This window comes from Saccoglossus kowalevskii, chromosome 12 (genome assembly GCF_978046115.1).
Source record: "Saccoglossus kowalevskii chromosome 12, keSacKowa6.1, whole genome shotgun sequence".
NCBI lineage: Eukaryota > Metazoa > Hemichordata > Enteropneusta > Harrimaniidae > Saccoglossus > Saccoglossus kowalevskii.
In genome coordinates, this window is record NC_140652.1 from 20,996,587 (window position 1) to 21,021,417 (window position 24,831).

Sequence of the window (24,831 nt, forward strand, 5' to 3'; positions counted from 1 at the left end):
ATGTTTCTCGAAGGCGACGGTCAGGAGATATATGATGAACCCTTACCTTCTCCATTCGTTTTTATAACATCAAATGCATTGTCTATGAGGAGTTTGGATTATGATTACGAAGAGGAGACAGTTTTCTGGACAGACGCACATACTAAGACAGTATATAAAACCGTTATGCAGTCAGGAAACTTGATGAACATTGCTGTGTATAGCGGAACCTCCTCACAAGCGGAGGGTTTGGCTGTGGACTGGATTTCTAAGAAGCTGTATTGGACCGACGCGCTATATAACTGGATTATGGTTTCAGACTACAGTGGCACGTACGTCAAGCCACTGCTATTACATGACCTTGATCGACCTAGAGGCATAGTTGTACATCCAAACAAAGGGTGAGTGTTTATCTTCATATACTAGTATATTGATAAAAAGCTTCTCGATTAATAGAAGATGAAATTTTACTTAATTCAAAAGAATTGCAATCTGATTCAAATCTCCGAATATTCCCTTGTCACCAGCCTTTACGTGTCACAGTGTAACCACCCTAGTGCTTGGAGAATTGTGTAATTAAATTGCTAGTCAAGTGGAACTCACAGAGCACAGCAAATTGACTTATCAACTAGCGTACAACTGTGTTGTACTGTACACTCGCCAAGAATTATTACGCTTATTATCGAAAGATTGCCGATAACAAGCTGCATAGTTATAACAAATCAATTTTCGCAAAGTAACTTTTAGAGTCAAATCTGAGTCTGATCTGATTTCCCGATGTGAAAGTGTTTCTTGTCTGTGCTGTAGCTAAATCGACACGTTATCTCGAGTGTGTATTTGTGAAAAAGCATATCTGTTAGTCAATAAAATATCATACCATGGGTTGAACACCCAAAATTAAGCAGAGGGTTTTCAACCCGCCTATTCACATAGTTCTTCTCCTAGATTCAAGCGATTAACACATTGCCATGAATACACTTGATAACTGCTTGCAGACTTCCAATGGACATTGTTTATGATTGGACTGTTGAAACAATAGCAAAATAAAGGGTTGGGCAACTACTCTTTTGTTTAGGCTTGGGAGGAACAATGCAAGCTTTTTACAAATAATTTCAACTGGATGTACGTTGGTGGGCGGGTGTTGAGAGTTACTGGGCGGCCGTAAAACTTGATGGGCGGGCCGCCCGCCTAAAACCCCTTGTGGAGAACACTGCAGCCAATGATGGAGAGAGAAATCTAGGTTAAAGGAAGCCCCATGACGTCATAGATTTTCTTCCATGTCACGTCAGCACCACCTTGCCTTAAGTTCCCTGTATACGAGCCAATCGGTGTCTTACCTTGCCAGTTTCGTCCCTATAGTAAAATCATACAGCTGACAGGGTGACGGGGTCAGTTTTGCTTACTCTTGCCATAACACATACACATGTGCTGCATTGCCTCATCTCCCTAGTATGTCTCTCATAGCAACTCAAATCTCAAACGGGGCATAGAATCAACTCTTCTTGATCCTCCTGGCCGACAATATTGGTCAAACGGGGGACAAAAAATGGCTTTGGATTGTGCTCTGGGATTTGGTTCTTGGCGAGAAACCCAACTTGTGTTTTTAGCACAGCTTGATTGTCCATAAACAAGAAGGTCCGCAGGCGAGAGCTAGTAGGAAGACTGTTTTCCATGTCAAATATTTCAGTGGTGCTAATTCCTGTGGTTTAAAGGGTGTTCCACTTAGAGCTGACAACAAGTCCAAATTGCGTGGTTCCTTAGATTGGGATCAAGGCCTCTGATTATGAAAAGCAGTAAACAGTCTCCTAATAATAGGACAATCGGCTAATCTTGACCCCAAATAGTTCTCAATGGCGGGTGACAAGGCTGACCTATAGCCAACGATTGCTGCAAAGGACAAACCTAACTCGTCAAACAAATGGACGAAAAAAACAGCTACCTGGCCAGCAGTGGGTGGCATGGATCAACCTTCTTTCCACTACACCAATCAATGTACACCCAACACTTGCAGTCATTGGCTGCATTGGTGGAACCCCTATTCGCCCGGGCCAGGACATTGGCAGCTCAGATAAACCTTCCATCTGTGTCTACTGAGAGCCTCCATGTGTGTAAGTGGTACACTGCTGGGCTCATTAATAGTATGCCATTCAATTGGAACAGCAGATCCGGGATGTTCGAAAGAACTCCTGAGGTCTCAACTAACATTTCCAACAGTAGTGGAAACCAAGCATTGGTTGTTCAGTTGGGCGCCACCAGCGTCAAAATGCAGGTGTGCACCTGTTGAAGGTTCTCTAGTACGTGGTGAATCAGCTGGAAAGGAGGAAAGACGTATGCATCAATGTGGGTCCACCGTATCAATAATGCGTCCATGGCCAATGCTCCTAAAGTACATCACGTACATTGGAAGCTTGGCATTCTGGGGTGTGGCAAATAGGTCTATCACCATCCCACAGTCGAAACAGTCTGGAGGCTACTCATTGGGATACCTGCCACTCTGTGTTTTGGAAACGGAGTCGCCGCGAGAGGGCGTTCTTTTGACTGTTCTGCACCCCAGGAAGTTGCATTGCATTCCAGACACTTATGGAGAATTTGCTCCACCAGAGCTGACAATGATGGGAATTTGGACCCCCCCCCCTCCTTGTTGATGTAGGAGACCACTGCTGTGTTGTACATACAGAGCAAGACTCTGAACAGTGAGTAGAAAGTGTATCAGTGCCAAGTGAACAGCTTTCAGTTTGAGCCAATTGCAACAAAGTGTGTTGCACCAGGCGGCTGTGCAGTGCAGCTTGGGCAACTACCCTGTGAACTGACGTCATCATCCCAATGATGGGCATTAGTTCTTGGAGAAACACAAAGGGAATGCTGACTAGACGTTCAGCTAGACTGCTTATTGCTAGGCAACAAGCCTGCGACGGATGCACCAAGCCTGACTATGTGACTCCAGGCCCAGAAACACAAACTGGCATGTCAGGTTTGGATGGGACTTTTTTAGATTTACTAGAAAGCCTAATTGGGGTAGTAAATCCTTTGTCAGCCTTACCTGATCGCCCAACAACCCCTTGTTTTGGTTGTGTAGCAACCAGTCATCTAGTTATGGGTTGAGGTGTACCAACGACTGACGCAGCAGCACCACAACCTGGTGAACATGTATGGAGCCGAGCATAGCGTGAAGGGGAGTACCCTGAATTTGAATACTTGGCCCAAATGGGCGAATCGAAGGAGTTGATGACTTGCTGGGTACATCAGTATGTGCAGGTAAGCATCCCTGAAGTCTAGAGAGGTAAAATAATCAAAATGGTGCACGAAGACCAAAACCGTGTTTGGTGTCTCCATGCGGACCCGATCGAGGGGCACATACTGATTTACTTTGCTTAGATCCAGAATTGGATGCCATCCACCTGTAGCTTTTGGAACTACAAACACATGCTTATTCCAAGCCGGAATACACCGGTCAATGGGATGCAACTCTGCTCTCTGGGCATGTTCGACTGTTTCTGACTGAGATGCCAAGAAATTCCACAAAACGCGGTCATCCCCCTTTTACCCTCCCACCAAACAAAAGTTCATGGTACCTGGGTTGGGAAGGAACTGCGGAATTATGTGACATAGAAGAAAATCTATGAGGTAATGAGGCTTCCTCTGACCTAAATTTCTCTCTCCGTTGTTAGCTAAATTGCAGATTAATGACTACAGTTCAAAATAGTAATTTTGACTGACTAAGTCTATGGTGGGTAATGTAACGTAATGAATAAGGTCGCTCATTATCTTAGGTGAGTGTGCCACAGACTCATTGGGAAGGCCAATTCCAATTCTGAGATTCATTTACTAATGAATGCGACTTGGGGGGGGGGGCTTAGTTAAGGTCCTTAACTGCCTGTGTTCGATCGGGCCCGGTTGACGCCATGTTAGTGCATTGTATTGCCTTATTTCAGTTATGATAGTGAGATGGTCATATAGCCTTGTCGTACAGTTCCAAACTGGAATATGGCATAAATGCACTACCTGTCAGCACTCACTCTTATCATGAATTAAAGTCAAGATCAAGTAGACAACAGTCATCACATTCAATATCCAGAACTGTCGCTTGGCATTTAATAATGGATTATTTATGATATATTATACATAGCCTTTTTTTGTAGATAAAGTCAACATATCGATAAAAAAAGGTAATTTCATATTGAGGTCCAAACTATTTGGGGCAAACCGGCGATTTAGCCAAAAAACAAAATGACCTTGAATCAATGTAGTTATCTTAATCAACATGTACAGCTGGCAGAGAATACATCATTTTTGAACTTGAATTTAAAATGTAATAGAGCTGAATTAACTTGTACAGTATATGTTATGTTAAAGTGTTCTCTACTGGTCTGACGTTGGATCAAATCCTCGGATTGAAATGGCCAAATTGAATGGTCAAGGAAGACAAACTCTTGTGAGTAAAGATATCAACGGTGCTAACCTCATCCAGGCTCCAAATGGGTTAACAATTGATTATACCGCCGATAGGTAATGGCTTGTTTATATTGTGATATTTACAAGTCTGATTCACTTGAGTAAACAACTTTTAGAACATTGCACTTTTGTACCGATTGTCACCTGACACACTATACAATACTCTATGTGAAATATTGGTAATTTGATATTGACTGCATCATGGGAAAACTTACTGTAAAGTTGTCCAACTAAAATATGAGAGATTTTGTCCTATCTGTAGGCTGTATTGGATTGACCAGCACTTGAAGAATATTATGTCCTTGAATTTGAACGATTTGAACTTTATAATCAGTATAGTATTGACGGACACCAGTTTTGTTTTCCCATTCGACATTACCATGGATCAGGTCAGTAAATACGCCGTACGACAGTAATGCATTATAATTATAAGTATTTACTTTAAGCAGGCTGTGAAAATAAGATAATAATACTGTCAAGTTCATTCATTGCAGAACTACTTTTTTGTAAGCGACCTTAACAGTGGAATGTTGAAAGTAATAGATAAAACAAATCCCATAAATTCAAAGTCAATATTGACTGTCTTTCCAACTGTACCCGTGGGAATCACGTTTTATTCTTCACAAAGACAAACTGCCGGAACAAGTAAGTGCATATCGTTTTGCTATCTATCTCCAACAGTAGAACCAATGAATTATATAACGTAGAGTTTGAGTGTGGTGTTTTTATATGGTTGCCATTATATCTGGTACTTATCTGTAGCGAACATCTCATCCAACTTTTTAACTGAACATTTTTCCATAAGGTTCGTGTTCTGTTGACAATGGCTTGTGTGACCAATTGTGCGTTAGTGATCCAACTGGCCATACTTGTCTATGTACGCATGGCTTTGTCCTGGGTGCTGATGGTACTACATGTAATATAGGTAGGTACATCTTCTCTGAGCAACTGAGCAACTGCGCATCTGTATTGACAGTATGTTTACGCCACATTGTTCACCCACTGACGTCACATAGGCTCACGAATGCTTTAGCATAATGTTACTTATGTAAAATGCAGTATACCGTTCTATGGCATCAACACGCAGCTGTGAGTTAGTAAAGACGTTAGTAAAGACGTAAAAAGATATGAAAGTGATTCACATTGATATCGTCATTTCGGTTATTCCATAAAACTAAAATGTTGTAAGATGGGCGAACATTACATTACTAACGTTTCACCAATTTACACCACATCAGCGGTTTTTGTCGCTAGAGGGCGTGATTTGAAATAGAACGATACCATGCCTACTCTTAAGAAATAATCAGAGACTGATTTAAATGATTTTTACCATACTCTGAAGATTAACTTTGGTAACTGAAATGCTATAAACACAGCTTTGAATACATTATGCCCCATTTTACATTACATCCTAGTAAAACGTTACACAAAAAGTATTATTTTATATTATTTCATAGTATATATTTATTATGGTTTAAATATGTGTCACTCGAGAAATAAATAAAACACACATGCTTGGCATATTACAAACGGGTAACGGAAATACTTTTAAAGGAAAGTATTAACTGCTCACATTGTTCATGTTGCCGTGAGATTAGATTGTCAAATGACATGTGTCAATTAAATTTTTGCTTTTGTTTATATTTACAAATAATAAAAACCCTCAGATACTCACCTGCTACCAGCACATCATGTGGTTTTTGCTATGGCAAGTCAACTATGCGAGGTTCCAGTCAATTTCGGGCATTTGGGGGTCTCCGTTGGTATGACATGTGTTGTGAATAGCATCGACGCCTCTGTGGCCGACTATCTGAACGCTCAAGATATGCTGTATGCGCATGACAGAAACACACAATCCATTATTAGGACCGAGATGAGAGAGGGCGCTGCAGCAGAAACACTTGTTGCTGGCGTGAATAATATAGGAGGTTCGTTAATTGTGTAATTTATTTATTTATTTATTTATATATTTATTTATTTATTTATTCATTCATATATTTATTTATTTATTTATTATTTGTTTATTCATATATTTATTTATTAATTTATTTATTCACTCATTTATTTATTTATTATTGTTTTTATTTTTTTATTTATTTATTTATTTATTTATTTATTTATTTATTTATTTATTTATTTATTTGCAGGCATGGCACTTGATTGGCTATCAGAAAATCTGTACTTCACTGAGACTGCTCGGATCTCCGTTTGTAAAATTGATGGCAGATTTGTCACAGCACTTGTTACTGAGTCTATAGATCAGCCCAAAGGAATTGCAATACACCCTTACAAACAGTATGAATGATTTACAGATGTTTACAGTTCCTTTTTGCACAGGAATTCGACACCTGGAGCAGGATGTGTTCAACATGTTTGACACATCTGTTATCACTTATCTATCATATGTCCGAAGTCACTGTCGCATGATTATTGTATTTTTTTTATTTTACAGTGTTTTTTCAGTGTCGATGTGGCGCTTGTCTTGCCAGTGTACATGACACGAATGACGGATGTTAATAACGTTTGTGTGCGATGATATTTCTAGTTATCTGAAGAAATCATTGTCATGCGTTGTCTTACTGCGTATATGTTCTACTCACTGTAGGTATATATTTTGGAGTGACAGTGGTAGAATAGAAAGGTCAAGTTTATCGGGACACCAGCGAAGAAACGTGGTAATTGGAATTGATTTGATTCCCACAGCTTTGACAATCGACGTCAACGGAGATAGGTAATTTTCATTCATAATCGACACATTCTATTTAAGATGGTATCCGAGCAACACTAGTAAAATACATCGTTCATTTGAAAAAAAAAAGTTGAGCGTGCACTTCACGGCAACTACTGACTTTGGAAAACCGTGTGTGCCGTGCGAAAATCCATGCATGTGGACATTCCTTTATTAATCAAAACGATTCGTTTAGATTCGATATGGTGCCTTAAACTATAAATAATATAATTATTGTATTTTCGTATTTACCGCCACTTGCAGGTTGTATTACGTGGAGTCCCAGGTTTTCACGATTGCCACAGTTGACCTGAATGGCAACGGTAGACTAACTGTCTTCGAAGCTAACAGCGATGTGACTGGACTCGCTGTATTCCAGGTAATTAGCAATATTGTTGAGAAAATGCAGTGTATATACATTTTAGAATATTTAGTATTATAATTGATATTGCATCTTGATTAAAATTATGGATTCTTGTAACATATAACTAGGTATTTGCCCAATGAAAATAACAGTCTGCTTACTAGTAACAAGAACAAATCAACTATTGACATTTTATTGTTTATAAACTATAGAAATCGGGCTTAGAAATAAGAAATAGTACTCTCTGGGTACATGCTGACAAAGGAAGCTGGACGAAAACGGTTCCATAATTAAACATCATACTGAAAACAAGGGGTACGAGACAAAAAGAAATTGCCGTCTTAATGAGTAACAGGTCGTTCATCAAACGTTTGTCCTAACCAAAAAACTCCATTACAGTTTTGAGTATCGAAGTGTATTGGCTGTCGCACTGTGAACTTCCATGTTGAACCCCCATCGCGGACATCAAAAAATTGATTGCGGCAATTCAGTCAAATAACACGAACAGATACTATATTTTGAACGGCAGAAACAGCAGAGCTCTTTCAACAATATCATTACCTTCCAGGACCACATTTACTGGACACAGCCTGCACACAACGCGATAGCACAGGTAGACATTTCAAGTGACAGTTTCAATTTTGTGAGAGCTATTTTTGTGACGAACCCGCCATCAGCCATCTTTGTATATGACAAAACAAAGCAGACGATGTCCCCTGGTAAGAACTGTTTCATTGATAAACACGCCACTGTGTTTACTGTACATGACATTATAACACTCATTTGCCTTGCGGATAATATAGCAGTAAAGTTTGTCAAGAAGATTTACAAACATAGGAATCTACTGCTCACTGTTCACTACCTACTTAAGTTGATATTTTTGTTAATTTCTCACAAATTATAATTATGATTTCAGTTTCCTATCAATGTGGCGTGAAATAATACAATACGTTTTTATGTTGTATCATTTTATTGCATATATTACTGTAATATTTATGCATTTGAATAGACACATGGACATCAACAGCATGTGCATCATTCTTTGGAGCTTTCCGCAGTTTGCAATTTCACAGAGAAAGTGAATATAATCGTTATCAGATCATGAAACAACAAATATTTGATTGTTGCTTGAATCGATAAACTTTTTGATACATCTGACATCACGTGTTGGTCAGATAGGTTAAGGCCCATACGTCTTTCTTTCAATGATCCGATCATGTTTTTACAGCGTACTTGATTGTTGATGTTGATTACTAACCAATAGTTTCTTTTGTGTTTTTGAGTTAATTCAAATTCACAATTATTATTTGTTTTTGTTTCGGTATAAAACTATTATTACATTAAAACAGAAGAACTCATCGTAACTTACTCGATTCAGCAAATAAGAGTAGTTTACGTTACACTATAGGGACGACCATGAGGGCGCTGTTCATATTGGATGCGATGACGTCATACGGGGTGGAATGACGTCACAATGGGAGGTCGTACATAGATGAGCATAAATAATGACGTCATAATGGGAATTCGTGCATAAATTAGCATAAATGAGCGTCCATGGCCGTAAAGGGGTTCATTTGAATGAGGATGACGTCACAATGGGATATTGTGAATACATTTGCATACATAAAATAGATTTGAATACGAGGTCGTGTCGAGGTCATCGTGAATACATTTGCATAAATTACCATCATTTTTTTTTTTTAATAATTTTTTTTTTTTTTTAATTGAACAGGCGTGGACGAAAGATTTTCCAGAATGTGTTGTAGAGGGCGCTCTCTCTCCCACACACACACACTAATCAATACACGTCATTTTGAAAACTAACGGAGTTTATTACATTTATTGCACAAAAGAAGTAAACAAGAATGAAATGACATGGAGTATATATTTATGGCATGGAGTTTTTTAATTTTAATTTTTTTTAACGTAACAAAAAAACATACGATGCGAGTAAGGAATATAGTTGCGTAGTGTATAAATGTTTAGCGTGATTAAATATTTCTTAATACCTCGAAAAATACGTAGATACATGTAAATGTGTGGCGTGGTTAAATTTATATTTAACGCCACGAAAAATACGAGTACATAAACGATTCGATTAAAAACACGAAAGAGTAAAAAGTCAACAGTGAACAATCAAAAATAATTAATTCTATATATACATATGTTGTTCATTGTTTATATTTCTTAAATATTTGCTTTTTTTTTCGAGTAAAATATTTTTAACGGCACGAAAAAAATATGAGTACATAAACGATTCGATTAAAACACAGAAAAGAGAAGCGTCAATAATAGTAAACAGTGAAAAATAAATAATAATTCATTCTATATATACATATGTTGTTTATTTTTTACATTTCTTACTTTTTTTCAATGAGGCAAGCAGTCTGTACACTTTTTTTTTCTTATTCCATCCCGCTAATCAGAATCGCTCATCTGTCATAGAAGAAAAAAAGAGAGAGAGAGAATAATATTAAAAACCGATAGTTACATAAAGAGGGTTATGTGTTGGAAATTATTAGTCACCTCGTAAAATTGCGGTCATAAACCGCTAAAATGCAAAGTATGCAAAATCGGTTGATCGACCTACAGTTTGGTTTTCCAAAAAAATGGCGGACTGTGCTACTATGAGTTAAACTATATATTTACCTGATCGTTTCACAGAATAACTTTGACATACAGTTTGGTTTTCCAAAAAAATGGCGGACTATGCTACTATGAGTTAAAATATATATTTACCTGATCGTTTCACAGAATAACTTTGACATATATAATCATCACACGGAATGAGTTTACGCTGTAAGGTAGCGATTTTCGTTTTCCTTTGGCGAAGAAGATCTACGCAACAAGTCATACAGACCGTATTGGCCACACATGGCTTGAAAGTATTCGATGATTGTAGATCCACGTACGAGAAATCTTTTAAATTCCGTGACATGACTACCGTACGAGTAAAAATAGTCATCGGTGTTTGAGCGATGTGTATTACTCCAAAGCACACTCGTGAACGCCAGTTTGAACTAAATCACAAGATTAAGTTTAAGGCATAGGGGTTATTTATAACTCGCTCGTCACAAGTGTTCCCAACGTGAAATAGACCTCCCACGTAGATGATAAACAACAGATGTTGGTGTATTTGTATATTTATGTTATCTAAAACATGAACACTCGCAAGCAGCGATATTGAATAGAGTTTCAAGTTTAAAGCGTCACCCATATGCATGAATTTCGACCTGTGTGTATTGAATCGCGCCTGGACATAACAAACATCGAGCAAACAAACCTAATCTCGTTTATGCCGATTAGTTCCGATTACTGTTCCGTTCGAGGCAGTGTGAATTACTACAGAGTTGAAATTCACCATGAATGAAAGTCGAAATACTCACATATTTCTAACATCAGTCACTTATAACAGGACTTGACATTCTGTTGACCCCAGGCGCTATCAGTCAATTCACTTATTCTTATCGATTAGACTTTGCTAAAATACTACCGTCCTTTTCGACACATAACAAAACCACATGGCCCACAGCGGAGGGATTTGATCTCACAAATAAATGAAATAAAACACGTACGTATGGATATTATCGAAGCGTTCAATCCCATCATTTTTTTCTTCAGATTTGATAACGTCACACCCCCTGCCAAAATAATCTCGTAAATAAAATGACGCGTTCCCCATGCCAATGTTACGATTATACTCCAAATTATACAATAGAAACTGGGTCAACTTGATTCAGTCAACATGAATCTGACCTAGGCAGTATGATGGTTCCAGTCCGTCACCAATTCACTTGTCTGAAAAGGCACACCCCAAGAGTGTATGACGCCTTGTCTCAATTCAGACCGAATCAAAAACTGTGCACGCCGTCGATCTATATTTGTGATCGGTGTAGATGAGAAACATTCCACCACTCTGATCGTTTCTATATCATCGGTAATTCAGTGTACCGCTCGAATGTAATGCATCAATCAATAGTTTATTTTTGAAGGTTTATTTTACAATGACTGGAAAACCGAAATTTTAGGATTCAATCTTTACTCAGTCAACCATCAAAACTATTCAGTTCATTCTCTCTTCACTAATGAAATGGCAGTAATCAGCAAACTATCATTCATCGTTTTTTAAACATCATTTCGTGTATCCACGATTTCGAAAGACTAGAAGAGGCAAGAACGAACATTACATTTGAATGGTCAAATGACAAGGGGCTGACCCCGCTCGAACGTGCAACAGAATGTATTAAATACATTGACCCATTTGAAAGACAGAGTCAACCTCAAAACATTGAGAGCCATAGCCGATGCTTCAAACAGCGAGTTTCTCTTTAAATGGTTCAAAATCAAATTAAATGAAGCACTATGATTCGTCACAAATTACGCTGACATCCTTAGCAGCCTGGCAAAAGAATTCACTCAACTAACCTCACCACCAGATTCAAATTTCCACGATCAACGACAAAAAAGAAACATTATAGGCAATCTCCTGTTCGAGGTAACGAGCTTGGCTTGGCTACAAAGAGACAATTGTAGTTACTAGCTCGCCAAATTGACCACTTTGAAACGAGACATTTAGGCGATCATCCTCATCATCAAGACATCGGCTCAGATACTGTATGCCTCGGCAAAACAGCCAATTGACGAATTCGTTGACTCAAATTCCAACAAGAACAATCCTTACATAATACTTAAACTACGTTCCTTGCAAGAACGTGTAGACGTCAACACAACATTTCTGGAGATCCACGAGATGAAGGACACAATTTTAGTATATCTGTTAATTACTGTTGATAGAACACATTTTATGAATGAATTGGTTTTCCGATTTGAAAAACATTGAGTACGTATTCATGCGTTAATTAATAATGTTCAACCCATTGAATTTGTGTCTCACCCAAAAAAAATATCAGAACAGCATTACTGGGCATCTCCATATTTCTAAGACAAAATTAACCAAATTTTGAAATTATACATATTTTAATACCAAACTTGCTATTTTTACCATCAAACTACTGAATCACTGTACGTATAATTACGTATACCATTGACAAATTCAGACTCCGCTTATAAATTATACTCGATTATGTCTTTACCAATCATTACTCCGCTCATCATTCACGATTCGATTGACCACGTTCTGAATAATTTGTACATACAGATAAACTGATTTTTGCGATATACATGTACTTCTTGTTTTCAGTACAAAACTTACTGCTTATTTGATCCCTCGATCAAAAACTGTTTTACTTGGGATTGACGTTTCCACGTTGAACTGATGTGACGACATGTCGGTCATCAACGTTTTTCAGAAAGGGTGACTGTCGAAAAGTAGGACACCACTAATTTAAAATAAATAGTTTTATTGGAGAAAATGAGATGAAATATTATTATTATTATCATTGTAGGTTCAATAAGCAAACTGGAAGCGGGTCAAGAAATCGTAAATGATTCATATTATAGAGATGGTGCGTAGTTCGTTCTTTGACGGTAAACACGTACGCATTGCATTCACCAACAGTGAAATTGGATAGGGTTAGGGTTAGAGTTAGGGTTGACAAAATGTCACATACTCGTGATGGGTCTCACAAATGTAATGAGGTTTCAGACGTACGGCCACCTGTACTACTACTAACCCTAACTCTAACCCTAACCCTATCCAACGCATCATTGGTTTTTGATTGAATCGAATATTTTAGGTGTGTTTTGATTGGAATTATTTTTTCTGAGAACTGCATTTGTTTAATTTTGCTATAGCTTTAAGGACTTCTTGTTTTACGATGAATATTCCTAATTTGTGTGTTTTTATTACGCAGGTATGTGTAGGTTTTTGTATATTCAAGTTTTCCCCCCATCAACATAAAATTTCACTTCATAAAAATGAAATTTGGACGAGGGATAACATCCAAAAAAATCACGTTTTATGGCAAATCTGTCTAGACCAATGGAAAAAAATGAAAATATATTACTGCAAATACCTTCTAAAATTAAATAACAAAGCAAGAAATTTGGCTACCCTGCTAGAGTTGGGAAAATATCCTCCCCCATAGCAACTAGATTGAAATATTGGATCAAAATAAATAATTCTAACCCAAACTCGCTAGTTCACGAAGCTCACAAACTTGAAATACATCTTGACGAAAAGGGAAAAGACAACTGGGTAAAAGACATGAATCAAAGTAAATAGCTAACCAAGAAATTTGGCAAGCCTTCTAGAGTTGAGAAAATATCCTTGTAAAAGACATGAATCAGGTTTTAGACAATTTGACTATGGAAAAAAATTTTTTGGAATACACATAAATCTCAGGATGACAAAAAAGAAAATCATTGAAACATTGACAGGTAATTCGAATAATCCTTTGAAATCCATAGCACAGAAACATTACATGATGCAAATAAAAGTACAAATCATAAAAAACAAGTTACGAACCTACAGAAAAATTAAAAACAGAATTCGCATATGAAAAATATCTCATCACAATCAAAAATCTAAATCATAGTGCTGTGCTAAGGCAAAACTCGGAATAAGGGCTCATACCCCCCTCCAAATCGAAAGGGGTAGGTATAATAACTTTATAGCTGAAGACTAAATTTGCCCAGTTTGTGACAACTAGAATATTGAGAACAAAAAAAAACTTCTCAATTGTAATCTATACATGGAGGAACGAAAAAATCATGATTAAAATATTAAATACAATAAAATCAACTTTAGAACGGACGATGAACACCTAACAGATACACTAAGAAGTTAAAATGACAAAATAATCATTGAGCTAGGAAAATTCGTCTACATCTGTTTCAGGTTACGACAAGAAAAAAACTAAAATACCAGATGCCTAAACCAACCACAAAATAATTTTGTTTTTTTTTACATTCAAATGTTTGTGATTTTATTATTGTTACAATTTGCTTATTTTTGTTACTTTATTGTATATAACCTTATAGCTGAAGACAGAATTTGCTCAGTTTGTGACAACTAGAAAATTGAGAACGAAAAACAATATCTTCTCAATTGTAATCTATACAAGAAGAAACAAAAAAAAAATCATGATCAAAATATTAAATACAATAAAATCAACTTTAGGACAGATGATGAACACTTAACAGGTATACTAAAAAGTTAAAATGACAAAACAATCATTGAGCTAAGAACATTCCTCCACATCAGTTTCAGGGCACGATAAGAAAAAAAAATCCTAAAATGCCAAATTCCTAAACCAACCACCACATATTTCTTTGTGTGATTTTTGTGATTTTATTATTGTTACACTTTGCTGGTTGTTTGTTACTTCGTTGTATTTCCAACCAAGATCCCGCGCTTGAATACGGTTTCAATTTTAATTATTATTGTGCAAATTAAGTGGTTGAATATTGACATCATGGTCAGTTTACCACCTCAGTTATCACATCGTGCTTTGTAAATATTTGACAAGCTCAGTGGTCACAGATAGTGTTGATAACGCAACAAACGCACGCACTCTTTCGAAGGGGGGAACTAGCCATGTTGTGTACGGCCGCAGTGAGTTGAATTGAAAAGCCCGCATCAAGTTGTGTACGTAGAGTAATAGATTATTATACATTATATTAGACATAATCATAATCGCAATCAAGAAGCAGATCTTTCCTCGCCGATAAAATAGCTACTTATTGCTGACCCGTGTTTACCATGTTGTTAGCACAATTTGATTCATGGCATTATTCAATACAGGAGTTATGAAACGCGATCAGACCCCCATTACAACAATATTACGCCTCATGCGTAACTTCAATAATAACACCCAGCTGATTTGAAGACTATATAGTTGTGTCTTCAATTATTATTTCAAAGGTGAATATCTTTCACGTACACACTATAAACATTACAAACGGTAACATCGGTGTAAAAGTATTTATTTTGAGAGGAAGCCAACACTGTTCATAATGAAAGAATCGACAAAAATGGCAAAATAAAACAAATATCTAATCATTCGAACTACAACGTGCATACATACATACAGTATTCTGAGAATCGTCGAATGATATTATGCCATATTGCTAATGATACTATTATCAATGAAAGTGTTGACGAAATGTAACGTGCACGCACGCATTCCTCGTTCACCGGTGCCCCAGTCACGTCAAACAGTCGATTTACGAGAGTGTAAACAATACGGTCAGGATATTATAATTGTATAATGGAATCTGTCTAATGGATAAGCGAGTGCTCCCTGTACATCTTGGCAATAGTCAAAACTTAGCGCATTTTATTAAACATGAATTAGCATACAAAGTGTATGGCATTATTACTGGTCGATGTTCGCCATTGAAAATACTCTGTATGCAATGCGTACGTGTTTACCGTCAAAGAACGAACTACGCACCATCTCTATAATATGAATCATTTACGATTTCTTGACCCGCTTCCAGTTTGCTTATTGAATCTACAATGATAATTATAATATTTCATCTCATTCTCTCCAATATAACTATTTATTTTAAATTAGTGGTGTCCTACTTTTCGACAGTCACCCTTTCTGAAAAACGTTGAGGACCCACATGTCGTCACATCAGTTCAACGTGGAAACGTGGAAACGTCAATCCCAAGTAAAACAGCTTTTGATCGAGGGATCAAATAAGCAGTAAGTTTTGTATTGAAAACAAGAAGTACATGTATATCGCAAAAATCAGTTTATCTGTATGTACAAATTATTCAGAACGTGGTCAATCGAATCGTGAATGATGAGCGGAGTAATGATTGGTAAAGACATAATCGAGTATAATTTATAAGCGGAGTCTGAATTTGTCAATGGTATACGTAATTATACGTACAGTGATTCAGTAGTTTGATGGTAAAAATAGCAAGTTTGGTATTAAAATATGTATAATTTCAAAATTTGGTTAATTTTGTCTTAGAAATATGGAGATGTCTAGTAATGCTGTTCTGATTTTTTTTTTTGGGTGAGACACAAATTCAATGGGTTGAACATTATTAATTAACGCTTGAATACGTACTCAATGTTTTTCAAATCGGAAAACCAATTCATTCATAAAATGTGTTCTATCAACAGTAATTAACAGATATACTAAAATTGTGTCCTTCATCTCGTGGATCTCCAGAAATGTTGTGTTGACGTCTACACGTTCTTGCAAGGAACGTAGTTTAAGTATTATGTAAGGATTGTTCTTGTTGGAATTTGAGTCAACGAATTCGTCAATTGGCTGTTTTGCCGAGGCATACAGTATCTGAGCCGATGTCTTGATGATGATGATGATCGCCTAAATGTCTCGTTTCAAAGTGGTCAATTTGGCGAGCTAGTAACTACAATTGTCTCTTTGTAGCCAAGCCAAGCTCGTTACCTCGAACAGGAGATTGCCTATAATGTTTTTTTTGTCGTTGATCGTGGAAATTTGAATCTGGTGGTGAGGTTAGTTGAGTGATTTCTTTTGCCAGGCTGCTAAGGATGTCAGCGTAATTTGTGATGAATCATAGTGCTTCATTTAATTTGATTTCGAACCATTTAAAGAGAAACTCGCTGTTTGAAGCATCGGCTATGGCTCTCAATGTTTTGAGGTTGACTCTGTCTTTCAAATGGGTCAATGTATTTAATACATTCTGTTGCACGTTCGAGCGGGGTCAGCCCCTTGTCATTTGACCATTCAAATATAACGTTCGTTCTTGCCTCTTCTAGTATTTCGAAATCGTGGATACACGAAATGATATTTAAAAAACGATGAATGATAGTTTGCTGATTACTGCCATTTCATTAGTGAAGAGAGAATGAACTGAATAGTTTTGATGGTTGACTGAGTAAAGATTGAATCCTAAAATTTCAGTTTTCCAGTCATTGTAAAATAAACCTTCAAAAATAAACTATTGATTGATGCATTACATTCGAGCGGTACACTGAATTACCGATGATATAGAAACGATCAGAGTGGTGGAATGTTTCTCATCTACACCGATCACAAATATAGATCGACGGCGTGCACAGTCTTTGATTCGGTCTGAATTGAGACAAGGCGTCATACACTCTTGGGGTGTGCCTTTTCAGACAAGTGAATTGGTGACGGACTGGAACCATCATACTGCCTAGGTCAGATTCATGTTGACTGAATCAAGTTGACCCAGTTTTTATTGTATAATTTGGAGTATAATCGTAACATTGGCATGGGGAACGCGTCATTTTATTTACGAGATTATTTTGGCAGGGGGTCTGACGTTATCAAATCTGAAGAAAAAAACGATGGGATTGAACGCTTCGATAATATCCATACGTACGTGTTTTATTTCATTTATTTGGGAGATCAAATCCCTCCGCTGTGGGCCATGTGTTTTTGTTATGTGTCGAAAAGGATGGTAGTATTTTAGCAAAGTCTAATCGATAAGAATAAGTGAATTGACTGAGAGCGCCTGGGGTCAACAGAATGTCAAGTCCTGTTATAAGTGACTGATGTTAGAAATATGTGAGTATTTCGACTTTCATTCATGGTGAATTTCAACTCTGTAGTAATTCACACTGCCTCGAACGGAACAGTAATCGGAACTAATCGGCATAAACGAGACTAGGTTTGTTTGCTCGATGTTTGTTATGTCCAGGCGCGATTCAATACACACAGGTCGAAATTCATGCATATGGGTGACGCTTTAAACTTGAAACTCTATTCAATATCCCTGCTTGCGAGTGTTCATGTTTTAGATAACATAAATATACAAATACACCAACATATGTTGTTTATCATCTACGTGGGAGGTCTATTTCACGTTGGGAACACTTGTGACGAGCGAGTTATAAATAACCCCTATGCCTTAAACTTAATCTTGTGATTTAGTTCAAACTGGCGTTCACGAGTGTGCTTTGGAGTAATACACATCGCTCACACACCGATGACTATTTTTACTCGTACGGTAGTCATGTCACGGAAATAAAAAGATTTCTCGTACGTGGATCTACAATCATCGAATACTTTCAAGCCATGTGTGGCCAATACGTTCTGTATGACTTGTTGCGTAGATCTTCTTCGCCAAAGGAAAACGAAAATCGCTATGTTACAGCATAAACTCATTCCGTGTGATGATTATGTATGTCAAAGTTATTCTGTGAAACGATCAGGTAAATATATATTTTAACTCATAGTAGCATAGTCCGCCATTTTTTTGGAAAACCAAACTGTATGTCAAAGTTATTCTGTGAAACGATCAGGTAAATATATAGTTTAACTCATAGTAGCACAGTCCGCCATTTTTTTGGAAAACCAAACTGTAGGTCGATCAACCGATTTTGCATACTTTGCATTTTAGCAGTTTATGACCGCAATTTTACGAGGTGACTCATAATTTCCAACACATAACCCTCTTTATGTAACTATCGGTTTTTAATATTTTTTTCTCTCTCTCTCTTTTTCTTCTATGACAGATGAGCGATTCTGATTAGAGGGATGGAATAAGAAAAAAAAGTGTACAAACTGCTTGCCTCATTGAAAGGAAGTAAGAAATGTAAAAAATAAACAACATATGTATATATAGAATGAATTATTATTTATTTTTCACTGTTTACTATTATTGACGCTTCTCTTTTCTGTGTTTTAATCGAATCGTTTATGTATCGTTTATTTTTTTCGTGCCGTTAAAAATATTTTACTCGAAAAAAAAGTAAATATTTAAGAAATATAAACAATGAACAACATATGTATATATAGAATTAATTATTTTTGATTGTTCACTGTTGACTTTTTACTCTTTCGTGTTTTTAATCGAATCGTTTATGTACTCGTATTTTTCGTGGCGTTAAATATAAATTTAACCACGCCACACATTTACGTATCTACGTATTTTTCGAGGTATTAAGAAATATTTAATCACGCTAAACATTTATACACTACACAACTATATTCCTTACTCACATCGTATGTTTTTTTTTGTTATGTTAAAAAAAATTAAAAATAAAAAACTCCATGCCATAAATATATACTCCATGTCATTTCATTCTTGTTTACTTCTTTTGTGCAATAAATGTAATAAACTCCGTTAGTTTTCAAAATGACGTGTATTGATTAGTGTGTGTGTGAGAGAGAGAGAGAGCGCCCTCTACAACACATTCTGGAAAATCTTTCGTCCACGCCTGTCCAATTAAAAAAAAAAAAAAAAAAAAAAAAAAAAAAAATGATGGTAATTTATGCAAATGTATTCACGATGACCTCGACACGACCTCGTATTCAAATCTATTTTATGTATGCAAATGCATTCACAACCTCCCATTGTGACGTCATCCCACCCCGTATGACGTCATCGCATCCAGTATGAACAGCGCCCTCATGGTCGTCCCTATAGTGTAACGTAAACTACTAATAAGTTACGCAATAAATCCATCGTTGGTCGGCTGTGTCCAAGCTTATAGACGATATATATATATATATAGCCATAAGAACGGGTTGAGAAAAGGGAACAAATGAAGTAATTCTATGTAGCTATATTGACCTTAAAGTGTAACTGAATTGGGACAATTGACTTTTTTTTGTGCAAAATTTATTTATAAACAACATTATGAAAAAAAATCAAGTGAAAAGGGTATATAAATTGGGTAAAAAGTCAATGATATTCCGAAATCGCGCCACGCCCCCCTCTCCCATCACCTTCGAGTTTTTTCGGCATTACGAGTGTAACCGAAATGGCGCCACCAACGGGAGCATAAAGCATGAGCTAGCTAGCAGACAGGATTGTTTATCATTTTCCATACGCACGCGTTTCGTAAACATATACAACGAGTTACCAAGATCGAGAATTCTTACGAGTTACCATCATATACAACGAGTTACCACGATCGTTTTCATGGGGAAACGCTGTGTTGTTGGCGGGTGTAGTAACACACACGGCGATCGCGTAAGTCTTTATGGGTTCCCAAAAGATTCGAATTTATGACATCAGTGGACCAAAGCCGTCAAGAACACCAGGAAACATTGGGATGGACCTTCTCCATATACCGTTATTTGCAGTGTCCATTTTACGCCCGAATCATTTGTTGATCCACCATCTGGATTCGTTATGAATTATTTGGGTTTCGGGAATAACTGTGTAAATAACCAGAAGAATAATATTTTCCATGTAGAATATGAATATTAATTTGCTTGAAAAGTTTAGAATGTATTCATGTTATTATGCCAGAGTCGAAATAACTAGATCGATCGTGGAACAACAACAACAAAACACAAAATGGCGATTAGAAAATGTAAGCACTGGACGCATTCACCGTTCACGTACTTTGTGTCTTTACATGATTTCTTCAGAAGATCAAGAAACTGAAAATTGCACACTGATATGTGTTTAGAATTTGGATGAACAAAAGACAGAAACTGGAAACCAAGCCGGTCACGATGTTCAAACTCTGTGTCACGGTCATTTTGGGAAGGTACACGATCACCCACATCGCGTACTTTTCTTGCAGGTTCAAACCTGTATGGGCCAATTTGTCCCTGGCACTCTAAAACAAAATCGTGACATCTCTCATTGTCATCATACTCTTCGATTTCATAACTCTCGTCAGACGATAACATAGATTCCGTGTCGCTTTCCGAGCACTGCATACGTATAGCGGCCATTGTGAGACGATGACAAGTTCCCCCCGTGACGTCACAAAGTACCCTTGTATGCTAATTAGGTACTCTAGTTGGAGCCTCGCTCTGAGTCGACCAAGAAACTGAACGTGGGCGTGTCCTTATCCAGAACATTATTATTGATCGTTTACTTAATTTATGTACATTTTTCACTTGATTTTTTTTCATAATGTTTTTATAAATAAATTTTGCACACAAAAAAAGTCAATTGTCCCAATTCAGTTACACTTTAACAAATATCATGACACGATCCTGCTGCATTGTTGGTGCTTCTTACATTTCAGGACCATGTGATCTAAATAATGGAGGATGTGACGAAATTTGCATTCCAAGTGCTAGTGGACCTGAGTGTATGTGTACTGAACCAATTGTTGCATGCACACAAGGTATGGCAATTAAAACTATCTTCGAGTACTCTATTCGTATTCAATAACGGAAGGGTCTAAGCATATGCACATACAATGTGATAGTACAGAACATGTGGCGTAAGTGAGTGCAAACATTGAATAAGTATATCAAGTGGTATAGATTGTTGCTTTTATATTAATCTTATTTGTCTTCAGTTTATGGGATTGAAAACAATACATACGTAACCAGAAATAGGGCATCAAAAACATATTTTGCAAGGCGTACTCATGCTATAACCGAGATGTACTACTCGACGTATTTGTGATTATTGATGCACTGTACAATTAAATCAGTGGAAATGAGTTCATTGTTGTTCTATTCACACAACAGGCCTATGTATTAATACAGTGGTTCCCGTGTTTTACTGAGAACTGATTTTTAACGCACTGATATTGTACAAAAACGTTCGGTGGGGAAAACGCCATAATATCGAATCGGGCGGTGACATAACTATCGGTTGGAGATTCTGCCTCTAATCGCATTGTTCGACCCTAGATCCCGTACATTCATTTTTGAAGTATGCGAAACGTGAGACATGTGTGTATCTGATGTGGCAAGCATAATATTACTGTGATGAAACTGGAGACCGTACAATTCTCTGTTGGAAACAGCAGTCATTGTGTTGGATTTTACTGAGCATGGTAGTTTCTTTCACCTAAAATAATTTGCACAATATTGAGTCTGAGTCCCGTATTTTGGAGGGCAATTAAAAAGTAATTTATTCAACCACTCAATTTATCATTCTCTATTTGCTGATTTGTGTGTATTTTAAGACACCTATTCTGAATGGTAATAGGCAACAGCATTGGTCTTAATTCTGATTTTCGTCATTGTACATACATTCTTACTCTAACATTTCGTTTTTTTGGGAGAAAAAACGTTGAACAACTGATTTCTAAATGTATATTAAGAATAATTCATAACGAAATGTATTTATTCCCTTTGCACCCATAAATAATTGTTATAATTACCGATTACACAATATATAATATTACAAATAATGATAATTTGCTATATTCTCTATATTTCTGACTTTTATTTGTCCGGAGGAATTACTGAAAGAAGCTGAATGAAATTACAAACTATGTAGTGTGTTCAACATCTCATGTATGAACACTTACTTTAATAGGGATGGTTTTATTAAGTAAAAAATACTGTATTTTTCTGCATGAGAACACAAGAATTTCACAATGTCGAAAACGGAAAGTCTTTATCGTAGTGATTTGCATAGTGACTGTTGGGAGATATATTTTTCGTAAAACAATTCTCATCCTTTGACAGTAGTAGAGGTGTATTAGACTTTAACTCAAGATTTTTGCATTTTCGCCAGGAAATTGTTTTCACATTCAGATAGTGAAATCATTAGAATGCGTGAATTTAACAATAACGTGTTAATAAAATTTGCATACCAATAAATAAATAGTGCATAGTTGCTGCATATTTTGTTCAATGGTTATGCTAACGCCCAGTAAATTGGAGATGTTAGGTAAGTTCTCAAACTATTTCATCTTTGCCTGTGTTAATTATTAATTATTTAAAATACATAGGGAATGTGCAATCTTAGTCTTCACAAAATTACCACGGTTTTAAGCATGTTCCATTTATGATAAGGCTCTGAAATTCTCATTGAATAAATATACTTTTAGATTATATAAAATTGTTTTGATTAAAGTGCTATACTACATGTTTAACTGAAGAATGAAAAAGTAAACGCATTATTATATAATAATGATATTACCTCCGTCACAATTCGATTATTATCATGTTATTCAATTTATTCGAAGAACAACTGATTATAATATTTACCTCTGATTTGCCAAGACTGCATTCAACCCATAGTCAGCTGGCGCACAAGTGATAATATCATAAATGCGATATTTACTATATGGGGCCGCCATCTTGAATACGGCATGAAACTAAATAAAGAGACTAGTTGTCATCTGACTGTAAGGCCATCGCTGAGTAGCTGCTGAGTTGGAATGACAATTTTTGGTTTTCAAACACCCCAGGGAAGTGTTTTATGTTCTTCGTGTAATTATGTGTTCATATGCAAGATATTTATCTACACAAAAACGAATGTTGTTAGCGGTTGGCTTAAAGCGGGGGAGTCGTCACCTGCGCATGCGTCAGATGGCCATAACGTGTGATTGTTTACAAACAGCGTCCACCCATAAGCCTTTGCGTTTTTAGCGTGTGTTGTTATCGTCGCTTGGGACTCAATTCTCGCTTTAATATACAGTAACCCGAACGGTTCGTTCGGCTGTGAAAGAATTTGTAGGAATCTGAAAAAAACGCGTTTCACAACTTTGTCTCTTTGTATAGTTTTATGCCGCATTCAAGGTGGCGGCCCCCATTTAGTAAATATCGCATTTATGTTATCACTTGTGCGCCAGCTAACTGTGATTCAACCATGTCGATGATAGGTTATGTATGTCGAAAGTGTTGCCAAAGAATTTGAAACGCCTAGAGGATAGATACCACTTTAGATTTATTACAATATTGTTGTATCTTGTTTTAGTTTTCCGTTGTCCACTGAATATCAAGCATGGATCAATATCTGACACATGTGACAATACATTGGGCAGTATATGTAGCTACCAGTGTGAACATGGATACACGGCAACCTTGGCCAGTGATTTGCTTTTCCTTGATAACGGGGAATGGAACACTGATACAGATATACTATGTTATGTAGGTAGGTGGCAGAATTCATTTGATTGGGTTAAATTACATATGTCGGATATGTATTCATTACTGTGATTTACACCCAGGAATGGCCGATGTTGTCAAAGATTAGGTGGAATTTGTACGAGACTTCAACCACGGGGTTGGTAGAAACCACGTCTTTCCTGAAAATACTGTGATAGTAAATTAGAAAATCAAATCTCAGCCTGTACGTAGATTTATATTCGAAACTCGTATGGGAAAACAAAACTCTCCATAACTACAACCATGTGGTTATTTGTAGAATTGAGATACACAAATCGAGCCATTGTATATATATCACTATGATGACATTTTGTCATCTTCATTATTTTATTTTATAGATGTTTATAAAAAACATTTCATGCTGGTAGTAGACCAAACTTTGGAATCTATCTTTCAAATTGATATGTCAACCCCGACATTTGAATACGTGGCTTTGCCAATCACTGGATTGGATGGCCCAGTTGCCATCGACTACGACCATATTGCTAGAAAGGTCTATTGGACTGATGTTAGCTTGCATAGGATAAACAGAGCTAATATCGATGGCAGTGAAACGGAAGTGATTGCTCATAGCGTTAAAGGTAAGGTTACACCCATGATATTGTGA

The 24,831-nt window shown here is 36.8% G+C and overlaps 1 protein-coding gene across 1 annotated transcript; it reads left to right on the plus strand.

The window, feature by feature from the left end:
- Window positions 1–24,831, plus strand: LOC146735622 (low-density lipoprotein receptor-related protein 6-like). Its single transcript, XM_085505959.1, has 12 exons — window positions 1–380; window positions 4,333–4,485; window positions 4,694–4,820; window positions 4,926–5,076; window positions 5,237–5,356; window positions 6,579–6,726; window positions 7,037–7,162; window positions 7,424–7,538; window positions 8,092–8,242; window positions 21,392–21,493; window positions 24,034–24,210; window positions 24,563–24,831. Exons 1-12 carry the CDS (start codon window positions 1–3, stop codon window positions 24,829–24,831), a joined length of 2,019 nt encoding a protein of 672 aa, XP_085362085.1.

Bases quoted from the DNA above. Each gene is read 5' to 3' on its own strand.
- LOC146735622 (XM_085505959.1), top strand. From the start codon at position 1: ATGTTTCTCGAAGGCGACGGTCAGGAGATATATGATGAACCCTTACCT. The intron at 381-4,332 runs GTGAGTGTTTAT...GTTATGTTAAAG, and splicing joins GTTGTACATCCAAACAAAGG to TGTTCTCTACTGGTCTGACG. The intron at 6,727-7,036 runs GTATGAATGATT...TACTCACTGTAG, and splicing joins GCAATACACCCTTACAAACA to GTATATATTTTGGAGTGACA.